The sequence below is a fragment of the Labeo rohita genome, unplaced genomic scaffold (assembly GCF_022985175.1).
Source record: "Labeo rohita strain BAU-BD-2019 unplaced genomic scaffold, IGBB_LRoh.1.0 scaffold_249, whole genome shotgun sequence".
Classification (NCBI taxonomy): domain Eukaryota; kingdom Metazoa; phylum Chordata; class Actinopteri; order Cypriniformes; family Cyprinidae; genus Labeo; species Labeo rohita.
This window is the reverse complement of record NW_026128759.1, coordinates 20,662-32,937: the sequence shown is the minus strand read 5'-3', so window position 1 is coordinate 32,937 and position 12,276 is coordinate 20,662. Positions and strand designations below refer to the sequence as shown.

At 38.2% G+C, this 12,276-nt stretch overlaps 1 protein-coding gene and 1 non-coding gene across 2 annotated transcripts; one reads left to right on the top strand and one right to left on the bottom strand.

The window, feature by feature from the left end:
- Positions 1 to 964: 964 nt before the first annotated feature.
- tomm70a (translocase of outer mitochondrial membrane 70 homolog A (S. cerevisiae)) lies at positions 965 to 8,628 on the bottom strand. The gene is made up of 12 exons (XM_051102539.1): positions 8,308 to 8,628; positions 6,032 to 6,205; positions 5,816 to 5,942; positions 5,536 to 5,645; positions 5,299 to 5,447; positions 4,877 to 5,084; positions 4,466 to 4,600; positions 2,114 to 2,221; positions 1,789 to 1,905; positions 1,575 to 1,672; positions 1,359 to 1,481; positions 965 to 1,198 (listed from the first exon to the last, which is right to left on the bottom strand). The coding sequence occupies exons 1-12, from the start codon at positions 8,542 to 8,544 to the stop codon at positions 1,045 to 1,047; spliced, it is 1,740 nt and encodes a 579-aa protein (XP_050958496.1). The 5' UTR covers positions 8,545 to 8,628; the 3' UTR covers positions 965 to 1,044.
- A 2,493-nt stretch (positions 8,629 to 11,121) lies between these two features.
- Positions 11,122 to 11,193, top strand: trnaa-ugc (transfer RNA alanine (anticodon UGC)). The gene has a single exon. It is a non-coding gene; the product is annotated as a tRNA-Ala (tRNA).
- The last annotated feature ends 1,083 nt before the right edge of the window (positions 11,194 to 12,276 follow it).

The window sequence follows — 12,276 nt, the reverse complement described above, 5'->3', positions numbered from 1 at the left end:
TAAAGATATAGCCTTGTTACACATCAAAATTCTTGTATAGGGCTAAGAGAGCTTTAAATTTGTTATATTACCTTTTACAACATTAAATAATGTGCAATTTGTCTTCATTTTGATTTTTTGGAATATGCTGATGCTTGTATATCTTCTATAGGAAATTACTTTCTAATTTGTATTGGCATGTATTATTAAATGCTGCACAGAATGTTAAAAAAAAAAAACTTCCAAAACTCAAGGTAAAAATAAACACAAAAAAGAATAACTGTATGGCCAAATTTCGTATTGAACCTCAGTATAATCCCCTTCTTATAAACAGTGTCATCACAGCAGTGACGCATCAAGAACAGATTTGTAACACAAAAAAACATCTCAACTAAAACTTTAATCCTTCACTTCCCATACAACAAAGAATGTAAATAGGGTTGCTTGCATGTGACAGTGAAAGGACAAAACTTATGGACGTTACAGCATCAAACCATGAATCCATAATGCAGTCCTGCTGATGGTATACACTGGTATAAACTTACTGAATCTGGTGTCTTGGATGGAAAGGAAAAAACAAAAAAAACAAAAAAAAAAAAACAAAAGTAAAAAGTACTGATTAAAGACCCCATTGTTCATAGTTGACCATTAAATTATGATTATATAATCAGAAAGATTCACATTTGTCACACCAGATTGGCAGGGGAGGCTGAACATGAACAAATAAGCACTGTTGCAAGATAGCCTAAGCCATACTTAAATGAGGGAGGATGCGTGAGCTATGCCACTGATGATTTGATATCAAAGTAGCCATCAGTCTTTTTTCACTCACTTGCTTTTCGCTTTAGCTTGTTTCCTTTTGTGGCACCTCCACCCTTTCCAGTGCCACCTTCCAGTACTCAAATAAAAACTGGTGTAAACATGTGGTAGCAGAACCTGTTCGGCCTTCCTTTTCATTGATAATGATCATCTTTATAATGAAGTAAAAAAAAAAAAAAAAAAATATTGGGGTTACGGGATGTGTACTGTAGCCCGGCAGTAGAGAGTGGCGAATGGAGGCAACAGTTATAGCGTGGGAGGCTTGAGCCCGTACTTCTTGGCCACCTCCGTTTGGGCATACGCAGCATCACAGAGAGAGTAGAGATGGGCCATCTCCATCTCTGACTTGGCCAGGTTAATGGCCTTGTTGAACATGTCTATAGCCTTGTCTAGATTGCCTCTGTGGAAAAGAAAATTAAAATGTTAGTTTTAAAAAAATTTTGTTCTTTAAAGTTTTGCCTGAAGTTAATAGTCACATAAATGTTTCAATATAATCACTGAGTTGCAAATTAGGAACAGAAAAGTACAGAAAAAAGGGGAAGCAATGTAACATCACAAACCTTTGGACTTCAATGGTTCCCATAGTTTCGTAAGCAAAGTCACATTTATTGTCAATTTCAATGGCTTTGCTAATAAGTTCAAGGCCCATTTCCAGATCCTGTTTCCACTGAAGCTGCAACAGACTGCAAAAAAAAAAAAAAAAAAAAACCCACAACTGATTAGTATATTTGTTGAACTTGAATGGATAAACAGGATTCAAAATAGATCTCACTAACCCTTTGTGGACATATGTTGTAGCGTTGTCAGGTTCTAGTTCAATACATTTGTCGTACATTTCATCCGCCTTACCAAACTGTTGCTGGTCTGTTAGTGCCTATCATAAAAAAAGAAAGAAAAGAAAGAGACAATACATTAGTTAAGTAAAGACTGATAAAGTAGCAAACAATGATACGTTTATAAATCGTTTTATGCAATCAAGGAAAGCAATACCTGTGCATACAGAGCATAGCCCTCAGCACACTTTGGAAACCTCCTAATGACGTCCTCAAAACCATCCATAGCTTTCTGAACCTGGGAGGGGTTGTTTCCAGTGTAGGCCTGTCGGTACTATGAGGAAAAAAAAAAATGGTTATAAAAGTAATACCACTTTTACAATGAGTAAAATTCAGAATTTATCATATCAGGTTGTTTTGGTTGAAAGTCAGAAGTAGACCACATCCATTAAGCAAAGGTATCATCTCATTCTAACATCTTCATGAACAGTACAAGCATAAAGCTAGAAAATACCCAAGCAGCACCCTCCTGTGGTACTTACCAGTGCAAAACACTTCTGGGCCTGGGCAAGTGCAGAGTCTGGTCGAAGCTTTATACACTCATCAAAATCTCCCACAGCCTCCTCTACCTGATCCAGCAGAATCTTCAACTGAGAAATTAAAATATTACCAATAGGTTATCAAGGTTATCAATAGGTTATCAAGACTTTAACAAGGTTGATGTTGCTAATAAATAGGGGTGGGAGAAAATATAGATTCTATGATGCATCGCGATCCTCTCCAACAATTCTGAACTTGTTTTTTTCCCCGCATATGGCACGTGTACACTAGAAACAATCACGGCAGGCTTCATTGCACAGGATATGCACTGTGAGACACGTGAGCATTGCTTGACAGTGTGAGCTTCCACCTGTCATTATTTTAGCATTCAGATATACTTTCATTTATGTTGTTTGGAATGCAGTACATACTGGATGCATGAAACTCACATAACAAACAGATTTCCATGTGCGCTTTGTGTTTGTCCTGAAGCTGCACTTGTATCTCTGAATACTTTTATGATATAAAATTGATGTAAACACAGTTAGTTATCTTAAAACATTTGATATGTCAAAACAGATCTGTCCATTAGTGTGAATGCAGCCTATTAAAGTTGACGCTATTTATGATGTCATCCATAATCATCAGCAAAGGTGAGGAAAAACACTTTCAGATACTTGAAGCACTCTCAGATACTGAAAGTACTTTTTGTTTAATCACTTGTCTTTTCCCGCCTTTATTACTTTATATTTGTTGTATGTTTTTGAGTTTTATTTAGTTGGTTAAATTCTTAACAATAGTTTAGTTTTTTAATTAATCTGTAATTATTTTAAAAAGTAGCCTTTAATTTAATAAAACTGCACAAAATTCATTCGGAAAATGTAGCCATGTGTCGTAATGTTGAAATTTGAGTATGCAACGCATCGTGATATCAAACTGATTCAAATCATTGACATGATTCTAGACTTCCTAGATCCTGGGGGGGTTATAGCGGGAATGAATGAATGAATGAATGAATGAATGAATGAATATTTGTCCACGTTTCACTCCTTCTCGATTCACGCTCACGGAAAGCGCTTGAGAAACATTGTCTCTTCCACGGCCCGGTAATATGCTTTTAGCTCGTTTTTTTAGTCTCGAGCAAGAGGCTAATTTACATTGACGTTTCATGATTTGACTGATTTTTACTTAGAAATGGTGACAGCGCACCACATTAAAAGAAAACTAACATTTCTGTTTTCTTAACAGCTGACCAAATTCAAAAACAAACTAAACTTGAATCATCTTTGAAAGCTGGTGTTTCGGGGGGCCCTACGCAGCTTGCGTATTTTGCGTACAGGGAGGATCGGCTCTGCGTTGATAATTGTAATTGAATCGAGTCATGAAACCAGTGAAGATTTACACCCTAACTAATTAACAGTTGCTGGGGAATGTTGCAGAGCAACAAAGCAAACTGTAAGCAAGCACTATAGTAAAAGAAAATGAGCATCATAAATTCCATACAGTCGCTAAGGTAAATTGGTGAATGCCATTTCAAGAATGTAACAAACAAAAACAATTCAGATTGCCCAGAAGCAAATCCAAGTAACTAGCAAGTCAGTCTAACTATTTTCACAGGGGATTTGTCACCTAATGATTTTTTTGATTGAAGATGCCCATCAAACGGACTGATTAATGCCACGGTCAATCTAGACCTTGAGCATGCATCAGTCAAGATATGACATCATACTCCGTGGTGACAAATAATAATAAATGCAATGTGTAAAAACACATTCTGTCCCATTTTACCGCAATGCTTTCAAGTTTGCACTCTTTTAATTCAGCTAAGAGGTCATGCTGTGACAAATCAATCTTCTGTTGGCCATACGTGTTAATTTAATAGAAATTTGCAGTTTAAAGTTCACTAAACGTTGGAATTCAACAAAAATCACATGAACTTGCATATAAATGAAAGTCACTGGAGCAAAAACCATTACCCTATAAGAAACCCCAATTAAACCCCAATTATACTAGAAACTTCCAGGCAGGTGTAGGACCGAGTTTGGACACCCCTGACATAGGATTTTGGGTAATCAGTTCTTCAATGCAAGCAGTTCCCAACAATCTTCTCTACCGAGAATTTTAATCAGGCCAGAAAATGAATTTTCTGAGGTGACACGGCCATTAACTTGGCAGGGTCATGAACTCAACAGGGATTTGAGGTGCTATTGCAGTAACAACAGCACCTGATTCATCAAAAACGGCAAATGAAGATTACATGTGAAAATATTAATATCATAAACATCCTACATAAGGGCTTGCTTTTAAGCATTTCTTTAGATGAAAATTCCAATATGCACATTAAGTCATCATACCTGTCCCCTGTGGTGGTAAACATCAGCATTACGGGGGTCAATCTCTGCAGCCATGTTGAAATCTTGCGTGGAGAGCTGGGGCTGCTGCTGCTGCATGTACATGCTTCCACGTTTAATGAGTGCATTAGCACGTAACTGAAACACAACAAAAGTATGCTTTAACACCAACAGTATGAATAAGATACACTAAAAATAACCTTAATATAAATATAATCCAAATGTTCTAATTTTTGGTAAAGATATGTTGCAATATAGATATGTTGCAAAACAGTTAGAGGCTGGTAAAACCAAGAGTAAAAAAAAAAATATATATATATATATATATAAGTACACAAACAGTATACATTTCATCTGTTATTTTGGAAGATGATGGTAGTAACCGAAGGTTTCTCTTGATCCTAATCCATTTACCTTGACACTGGCATCATCCATGTTGATGACACGGTCAAGATCAGGCTGTGCAGCTGTAGCGTTGCCAATCAGAAGGTAAAAGGTGGCTCTCAGCAGAAGAGCTTCGGCTGTGTATCTGCCTCCAGACTCAATCTCCTTTGTGCACTCACTGATGATCTTATCGTAGTTTTCCTCCTCCATATACTGCTTAGCCTTTAGGTAGCCTGAGCTGAGGAAACAGTAGTTCAATATTGTATTTAGTTAACAGTCATTATATCATATATATTTTTTACTATCTAAATCTAAACTATTTAGATTCAAACGAGGGAAAAAACAGAATGTAACACTCTGAACATTTCCGAATTTAAAAGCAATAAAAGGAAACGCTGTGAGTGTACAAATCTCAGTGTGAACAGGCAAAATATAATGCCCCCAGGTCTCACCTTCCTTTAACCTCTGAGGCTTCACCCTCTTTGTCTTTATCCTCATCTTTCTTTTCCCCCTTCTGTAGAGGCTGTGAAATTATATCATCAGTAAAGGAGCTGAAGTAGGACTTGATGAACTGAGGAGATGGCATAAGGGGCTCCCGGTTCTGAGAAAGCAAAAAAGAAAGAGATGCTATAAATATATGACACAGTTTGTTTAAATCTCAGATTTGCACCTTTTATTCGCATTCTCGCCTTGTATTTTTCTTTGGCCTTCTCTTTTCCCAGCTGTTTCAGAACCTTGTCTGCCAGTAGCATGCTCTGCTGGTTCTGGAAAACCTCCAGAATACATACTGCTGTCACATCTACAAAAAAAATTCATGACAACTTGATAGCTAATACCAGTGATTGTGACAGCAGGTTGTTTAGTAATTAAACACATCATACATAACTTTAAAATCTTCCACACAAACCAAAAATTTGAGTAATTTTCAAATGACAAAAACACAAATTAAAAACCAGCAATAATGCTAACCTTCTAAGCACTCCTTCTTGTTACCCAGTTTTTCCAGTGCTTTGGCACGCCTAAAAAGGGCTTTTACATAGCAAGGATTCAGCTCGACTGCCTGAGAGCAATCCTGTATCACTTCTGTCCATTTCATCTACAACACAAACATAAACAAAAAGTAATCATTCAGACATGTAACATTTTGTAGATGACACTACAAATGACCATCTGACAGAGACAAACCTGTTGCTCGTAGGCTGCAGCTCTATTCTGGAAGAAGGTGGACAGATCTCCTTTCTGTTCTTTGGGACATAGGCTGATGGCCTCTGTGTAGCACTGGATCGCCTGGTCATATTTGCCAGCCTTAAAGTATTTGTTGCCCTTATTCTTAGCAGACTGTGCTCTGTCAAGGGGACTCTGGATGGACAAACACAATTATTTTAAACAAAACTACAAATGCATGATAAATAAAATGCAAGCTTTGATTAACTAGTGCACTTTTCAAATGACATATAAAGTAAATTCAAACACAAAGTATATCATTGCCATATAGAAAATGTGTAAATTGTATATTCTGGCTACACACAGACCAAAAAAGCTATTATATTTTCAGAAGACAGGCTACATATAAGAAGTTGTCAAATCTGATATGACATCAGCAGACAGACCAGCAGATAAAGGTTAATTTAATGATGTCTGCCAAGTTCTCTGTTGTAAGCTCAGTCAATGTTCGCCCCAAAAGAAGCTACTGATTAGCTGGTATTGCAACAGTAAGCTCAACATGGTGAATCTGCTTGTGTGTCTAATGCCCAAAGCATGTCTTTCCCTAATCTACAAAGGAAAACACTGACTCTTTTTTTCCATGTTGTTGTTCCTGCTGAGCTTGTAATAAAAAGACCTATATGAATTGAAAATGAAACTTTAGACTCATTCACCATCACTTGCCAATATACCATCCAAAAACACCCGCATAAAAATCAAACTCTCTGCCTAAGACTCCTCCTCCTGTCTGGCCACGGCCAAATCCCCCCACCCCACGGCTGTCTGTCCGTCTAATCCTCAGAGCTTACAAACAGAGACGTGATCTTCCTATTGAGAATGAAGTTTAATTAGATCACAAATAGTACAAAATAAGCATATGCATTCTCAAATTGCAAATACTGATTAAAGTATCTACGCATTTTCTTGCACCTTTAACTAGATATTGTCATGCCGTTTGTCGACACATTTTAATAGCTCAATAATTCAACAAAATGTAAAACACACAGAAGCATTATTCACGTCCTTTCAGAGTTTCAGCACATTAGTAATCACACAAACAGGGAAGCATTCTGCTAAACTGTCCTTAACCTATATTATGCATGAAAAGAAAAATGAACAATCAAAAAGGAAGACCTACTATTTGCCGTACAACTGACATATACTGAAAGATATAATGCACCTATTGAATCATATATGCATTTATCATTCATTATCTGATCTTTAAATCTAAACATGACTTCAAGATCATTTAAAGGTGCAGGTAAGAAAGATGGCTGGAAGCAGCAACTACATGCTTCTCTTCATTTTTCTTTGTCAGAGCAAGCCTATAATAGATGAAATGCAGCTGCTGTAACACATTCACGCATGGTATTATATATAACTGTTGCCATGCACATAAATATCACATATAACTGTAACTTCAGCAATTTCCACTGCCCCAATCATTTATATTTTAAATGAATAATTTCTGTGTATTTAATGCACACGTGATTAGAAGCAGCCAAGGGTACCTACAATTACTTTCCATGACCTTTCCAGTCATTTGATATTATTGTTTAATAATTTTGATTCAGACTAATTCACAAACTAATCTGACCAGAAGGAATTAAGTCAAAAAGTTCACAATCAAACAGGGGTTTGCCTCGACAGGAACCATGTGAACTGAGGGATGAACCGCACAATTTGACCCTGACTGTGTAACTGAACCTATTCTGTATCATATATGCTAAGCATGCATGCGTCCATGTAATTACGACAAAGTGTTTACGCTTAACTATCGTTAAAATATAGGAGACGCTGTCATCGTATGAAGTGCAAGCATACGATAATTAAACAGATGCATGAGTTATAATTTACAAGGAAACTGTCACATGTGGATTTGCCCCGCTCTAACTGCCTCCCCGCCCTCGTATATAACACACACCACCAGAATTTTTATACATACAAAAATCTGAACCATTAGAGGTGGGATCAAAATACACTTGCATTATAAAGGGTTATAAAACCAAGAGAATATTTCAATTCTAGCAGACTACAGAGAACACAACCACAAATGTGGTTTAGAATCTCAGGTTTGGAAGCTAACAGGCTAATGCACTTTCGCTAACATGAGCTAGTTTGTCAAGCAGTGTCCTTGACTGAGAATGCGGTAATGTTAGGGTGTCAAGAAAGATTTGCAGGCAAAATAGCAGGTCCAAATATATAAATGAGGTTTATTAATAACGTGGACAGTTTGGCTTTATAATTGCGCTCATTACCATGTTCTCCAGCTCTGGATTGGTCGCACCGTGCTGGCCCTGGACAGGGCTAGCGCTTCCTTCGGGAGTTTTCCTCTCCCCATTCCTTTTCCCTTGCTTTTCCTTGCCGCGACTTCGGTTCCACAGGTAAACAGCTCCGACACCGAGGACGATCGGAGTCCCTACCAGGAGTGCTAGCTGCCAACGGGGGAGCCCACTCCCGGACTGAGGCTCTACGGGCTTCGACGCAGCCATCATCCACGCAGCAGCACTCAGCTAACGCGCAAACTCACAGACTAACGTGCTCACGCAACAGCGAACCACCTCCTTTACAGAAGCTACTCTGAGGTCGCCGCGCTGAGCACTCAGCAGGTGGTATCATGGGATACTGGAGGACTACGGCTTATTATCCACAATGAACTGAAATTTAGATATTTATACATGTATTGAGCGTTTAATTTAAAATATGACAGCGTTTAGATTGCTTCTCAACCATAATGTGGTAGGCTACGTTTTACACTTTTAAACAACTGAAATAGTAACTGATATTCCACAAAACAAAGATAGATAAATAAATATGTCTGTCTCCATGTCCAAGTAGACTATATTTACAACTTGAAATCTACAGTTATGGCCTACAGCTCAATAAATAAATAATCATAAATATTAAAAAAAAAAAAATAAAACTCAAAATATTATAATATTTCATTTTAGGTTTTATTAAATTACCATTCATACACAATAAATACCAGCTATTTCTTGGTCTAATTCAGTACACAAAACCGCAATCATGCAGAAGGCATGTTGACAGTTACCCAGAAGACAATCACTGTCATCCTCCACACAGTCTGGGGGAAGAGTAAAGAGGCACAGAATTCAAGTTTCTTGAAGTACAGCATAAAGCTTTCACAGTCTGTGGCGATTTGTATTTTAAGTCCACTGTATTTTAAGTCTGAAGTCAATGCTGTCTACCAGGAGATTTTAGAGTACTTTATGTTTCCATCTACTGACAAGTTTTATGGAGATGCTGAGAAGTTTTCCACAATACCTTTATAAGATCCTGGGTTCAATTCCCAGCGTCAAGCAATGTTGAATCTTTCTGTAAAAGAAGGCTTGGAGATCCCTCTTTCTTTACCTATTTTTCTTCTTTATCTGCCGTTATGCACATGCATTCCAAAATGGATCTATATATACTTAAAATATGTGCCTATATATCACAAATTCAACACATGCACATTACAGCGTATGTATCCAAAATGTGGGCCTATGTGCTGCCTACAACTGGAGGAAAAAAAACACTTAACTAAGAGGACAAGGTTACCTACAACTGGAGGTGTAGCTCAGAGCTCAGAGTGCAAACAAAGGTAATTCTTTAAGTAAAAATGGTTTCCTACAATTATCAACAATGCGTGCATATGTGCTATACATTATATAGATTTAGAAAAAGAAAAGAAAAAGAAAAAGTTTAAGAGTAGTTGGGGAGCTAGCTTAGCTTAGTACATGATTTGCATGCATGAGATTATGGGTTCAATACCCAGCATCCCCATGCAATAAACTTTATGTAAAATCATTGCCTGTATTTCAGACTGTTGAACCGCGTGTGTTGAACATGTTTGCAAAAGTCTAGTACTAACTACACAACAGTTATCTTGAGTAAAAGCACTTGTAACTACACACAAAGAAAAGGTGCTTTTTAACTACGGATATAGTGGTAGAGTGCATGCTTCGCATGAATGAAGTAATGGGTTCAATCCCCAGCATCTCCAAGCAATCATTCATTAAAATCATTATCTATTTTTCAGACATTTGAACCGTGTGTGTGTGCATTACAATGTCTGCAAGCATCTACTACTAACTACACAATGGTTATCTTGAGTAAAAGCACATCACTAAACACAAATAAAGCATGTCTTATATCTAGTCCTGGATACAAAGCATGTATGAGGTCCTGGGTTCAATCTCCAGCATCTCCAAGTGATGTTTTATCTTTTAGTTGAACAAAACAATTTCAGTCTGGTTTTGTAGACTTCCCTCAACTGCATTTAACAGCATTTGTAATCCTACAGAAGCAGCGAAGGCTGGTCATCAACAGGGCTTTAGATCAGTGGTAGAGTGCATGTTTTTGATTTAAGAGGTCCTGGGTTCAATGCGTTTCATGCAAATTTGAGAAAAAGGACCTTTGGTTCATATGTGTAGAGGGCCCTCTACTGGATTTAATAGCATTTCTAAACAGAAATCCAAAGAACAGTTTCGGAATGGGGATGTAGCACAGTAGTAGAGTAAACCTACAGGTTTACACTTTTAAATGTTTAATGCATTTCAAGCAAGTTTGAGCAAAAGTCCTTCAATTTGGCCCTGTTGAGTGCCCTCTACTGTATTTAATAGATTTTATAAACTCACAGAAGTCCAAAAGCAAGCTTTGGAATGGGGATGTAGCTCAGTGCTAGAGCATGTGCTTTGCATGTATGAGGTCCTAGGTTCAATCCCCACCATTGCCTAGCCCTTTTAAATGTTTCATGCATTTTAAGCAAGTTTGAGCAAAATTCTTTCAATTTGGTCCTGTAGAGTGCCCACTACTGTATTTAATAGTATTTGTAAACCTACAGAAGTCCAAAGCCCAGTCTCGGAATGGGGATATAGCTCAGCAGTAGAGCGCATGCTTTGCATGTATGAGGTTCTGGTTTCAATTCTCACCATCTCCAAGTAACGCTAAATGTTTAATGCATTTCAAGCAAGTTTGAGCAAATGTCTTTTAATTTGGTCTTGTAGCGTGCCCTCTACTGTATTTAATAGTATTTGTAAATCTACAGAAGTCCAAAAAAACAGCTTTAGGATGGGGATGTCGCTTAGTGGTAGAGTGCATGCTTTGCATGTATGAGGTCCTGGGTTCAATCCCCAGCATCTCCAAGTGCTGTTTAATCTTTCAGTTGGGCAACACAATTTCAGTCTGGTTCTGTAGACTTTCCTCAACTGCATTTAACAGCATTTGTAATCCTACAGAAGCAAGCCAAGCTGGTAAGCAACAGGGGTGTAGGTTAGTGGTAGAATGCATGTTTTCCATTTAAGAGGTCATGGGTTCAATCCCCAGCATCTCCATGCACTGTTAAGTGTTTCATGCAAATATGAGAAAAAGCAGCTTCAGTTCACAAGTGTAGAGTGCCCTTTACTGAATTTAATAGTATTTGTAGACCTACAGAAATCCAAAAATAAGATTAGGAACAGGGATGTAGGTTAGTGGCAGAGCACATGCTGTGCATATATGAAGTCCTGGCTTCAATCCCCAGCATCTCCAAGCAGTCTTTATTAGCAATTTTAGCCTGCTGTACCTAGACTCTGCTTATTTGGAAAAGCTAAGCAGGTCCCTGCCTGGTCTGTTGCTGGATGGGAGTCCCATTAGGGAAGGCTTGTGATGTTTTTATGCCGATCAACAGGGGGCGCTCATCCCCTGACATGTATGGGTGTAAATTTCCTAGTATAACCCTGCGGACTTCAGACTGTAAAAAAGAATCTACCTTTTGATCGAACGGTCCTTGTAATAACGAGCGTCCTTCAGGTGAGAAAATAAACTGGCTTTCTCACGAACTGTTGTCCTGACTAATCATCTTAGCCTAGTGTTAAGTATGGTTTTGATCAAACGGTCCTTGTAAAAAGGAGCGTCCTTCAGGTGAGTAAATAAATTGGCTTCCCCACGAACTGTTGTCCTTACTAATCATCTTGGCCTAGTGTTAAGTATGGTAGCGCATCCTGACGGCGGGTATTGAGCTTGTCAGTATGCGCTACCTCTCTGTTGGAGCAGCTTTATTAATGATCCCACAGCAAGTGTGTCTTTTGCATGCAGTAGCCAGAGTCTGGTTCCTCACTAAAAGCTAAGGAGACCAGAGCCTGGTCTGTACTTGGGTGGCTGACCAATATGAGAAGACCTGGAATGCTGCTGGTGCCAGTTATTATTTGGCCGACCAGCAGGGGGCGCTCATTCACTGACATGTATGT

Coding starts and splice junctions, on each gene's coding strand:
- tomm70a (XM_051102539.1), bottom strand. CDS start 8,544: ATGATGGCTGCGTCGAAGCCCGTAGAGCCTCAGTCCGGGAGTGGGCTC. Junction 4,601..4,876: donor TGGATGATGCCAGTGTCAAG/GTAAATGGATTA, acceptor GTTGTGTTTCAG/TTACGTGCTAATGCACTCAT. Junction 1,482..1,574: donor ACAACATATGTCCACAAAGG/GTTAGTGAGATC, acceptor TTTTTTTTGCAG/TCTGTTGCAGCTTCAGTGGA.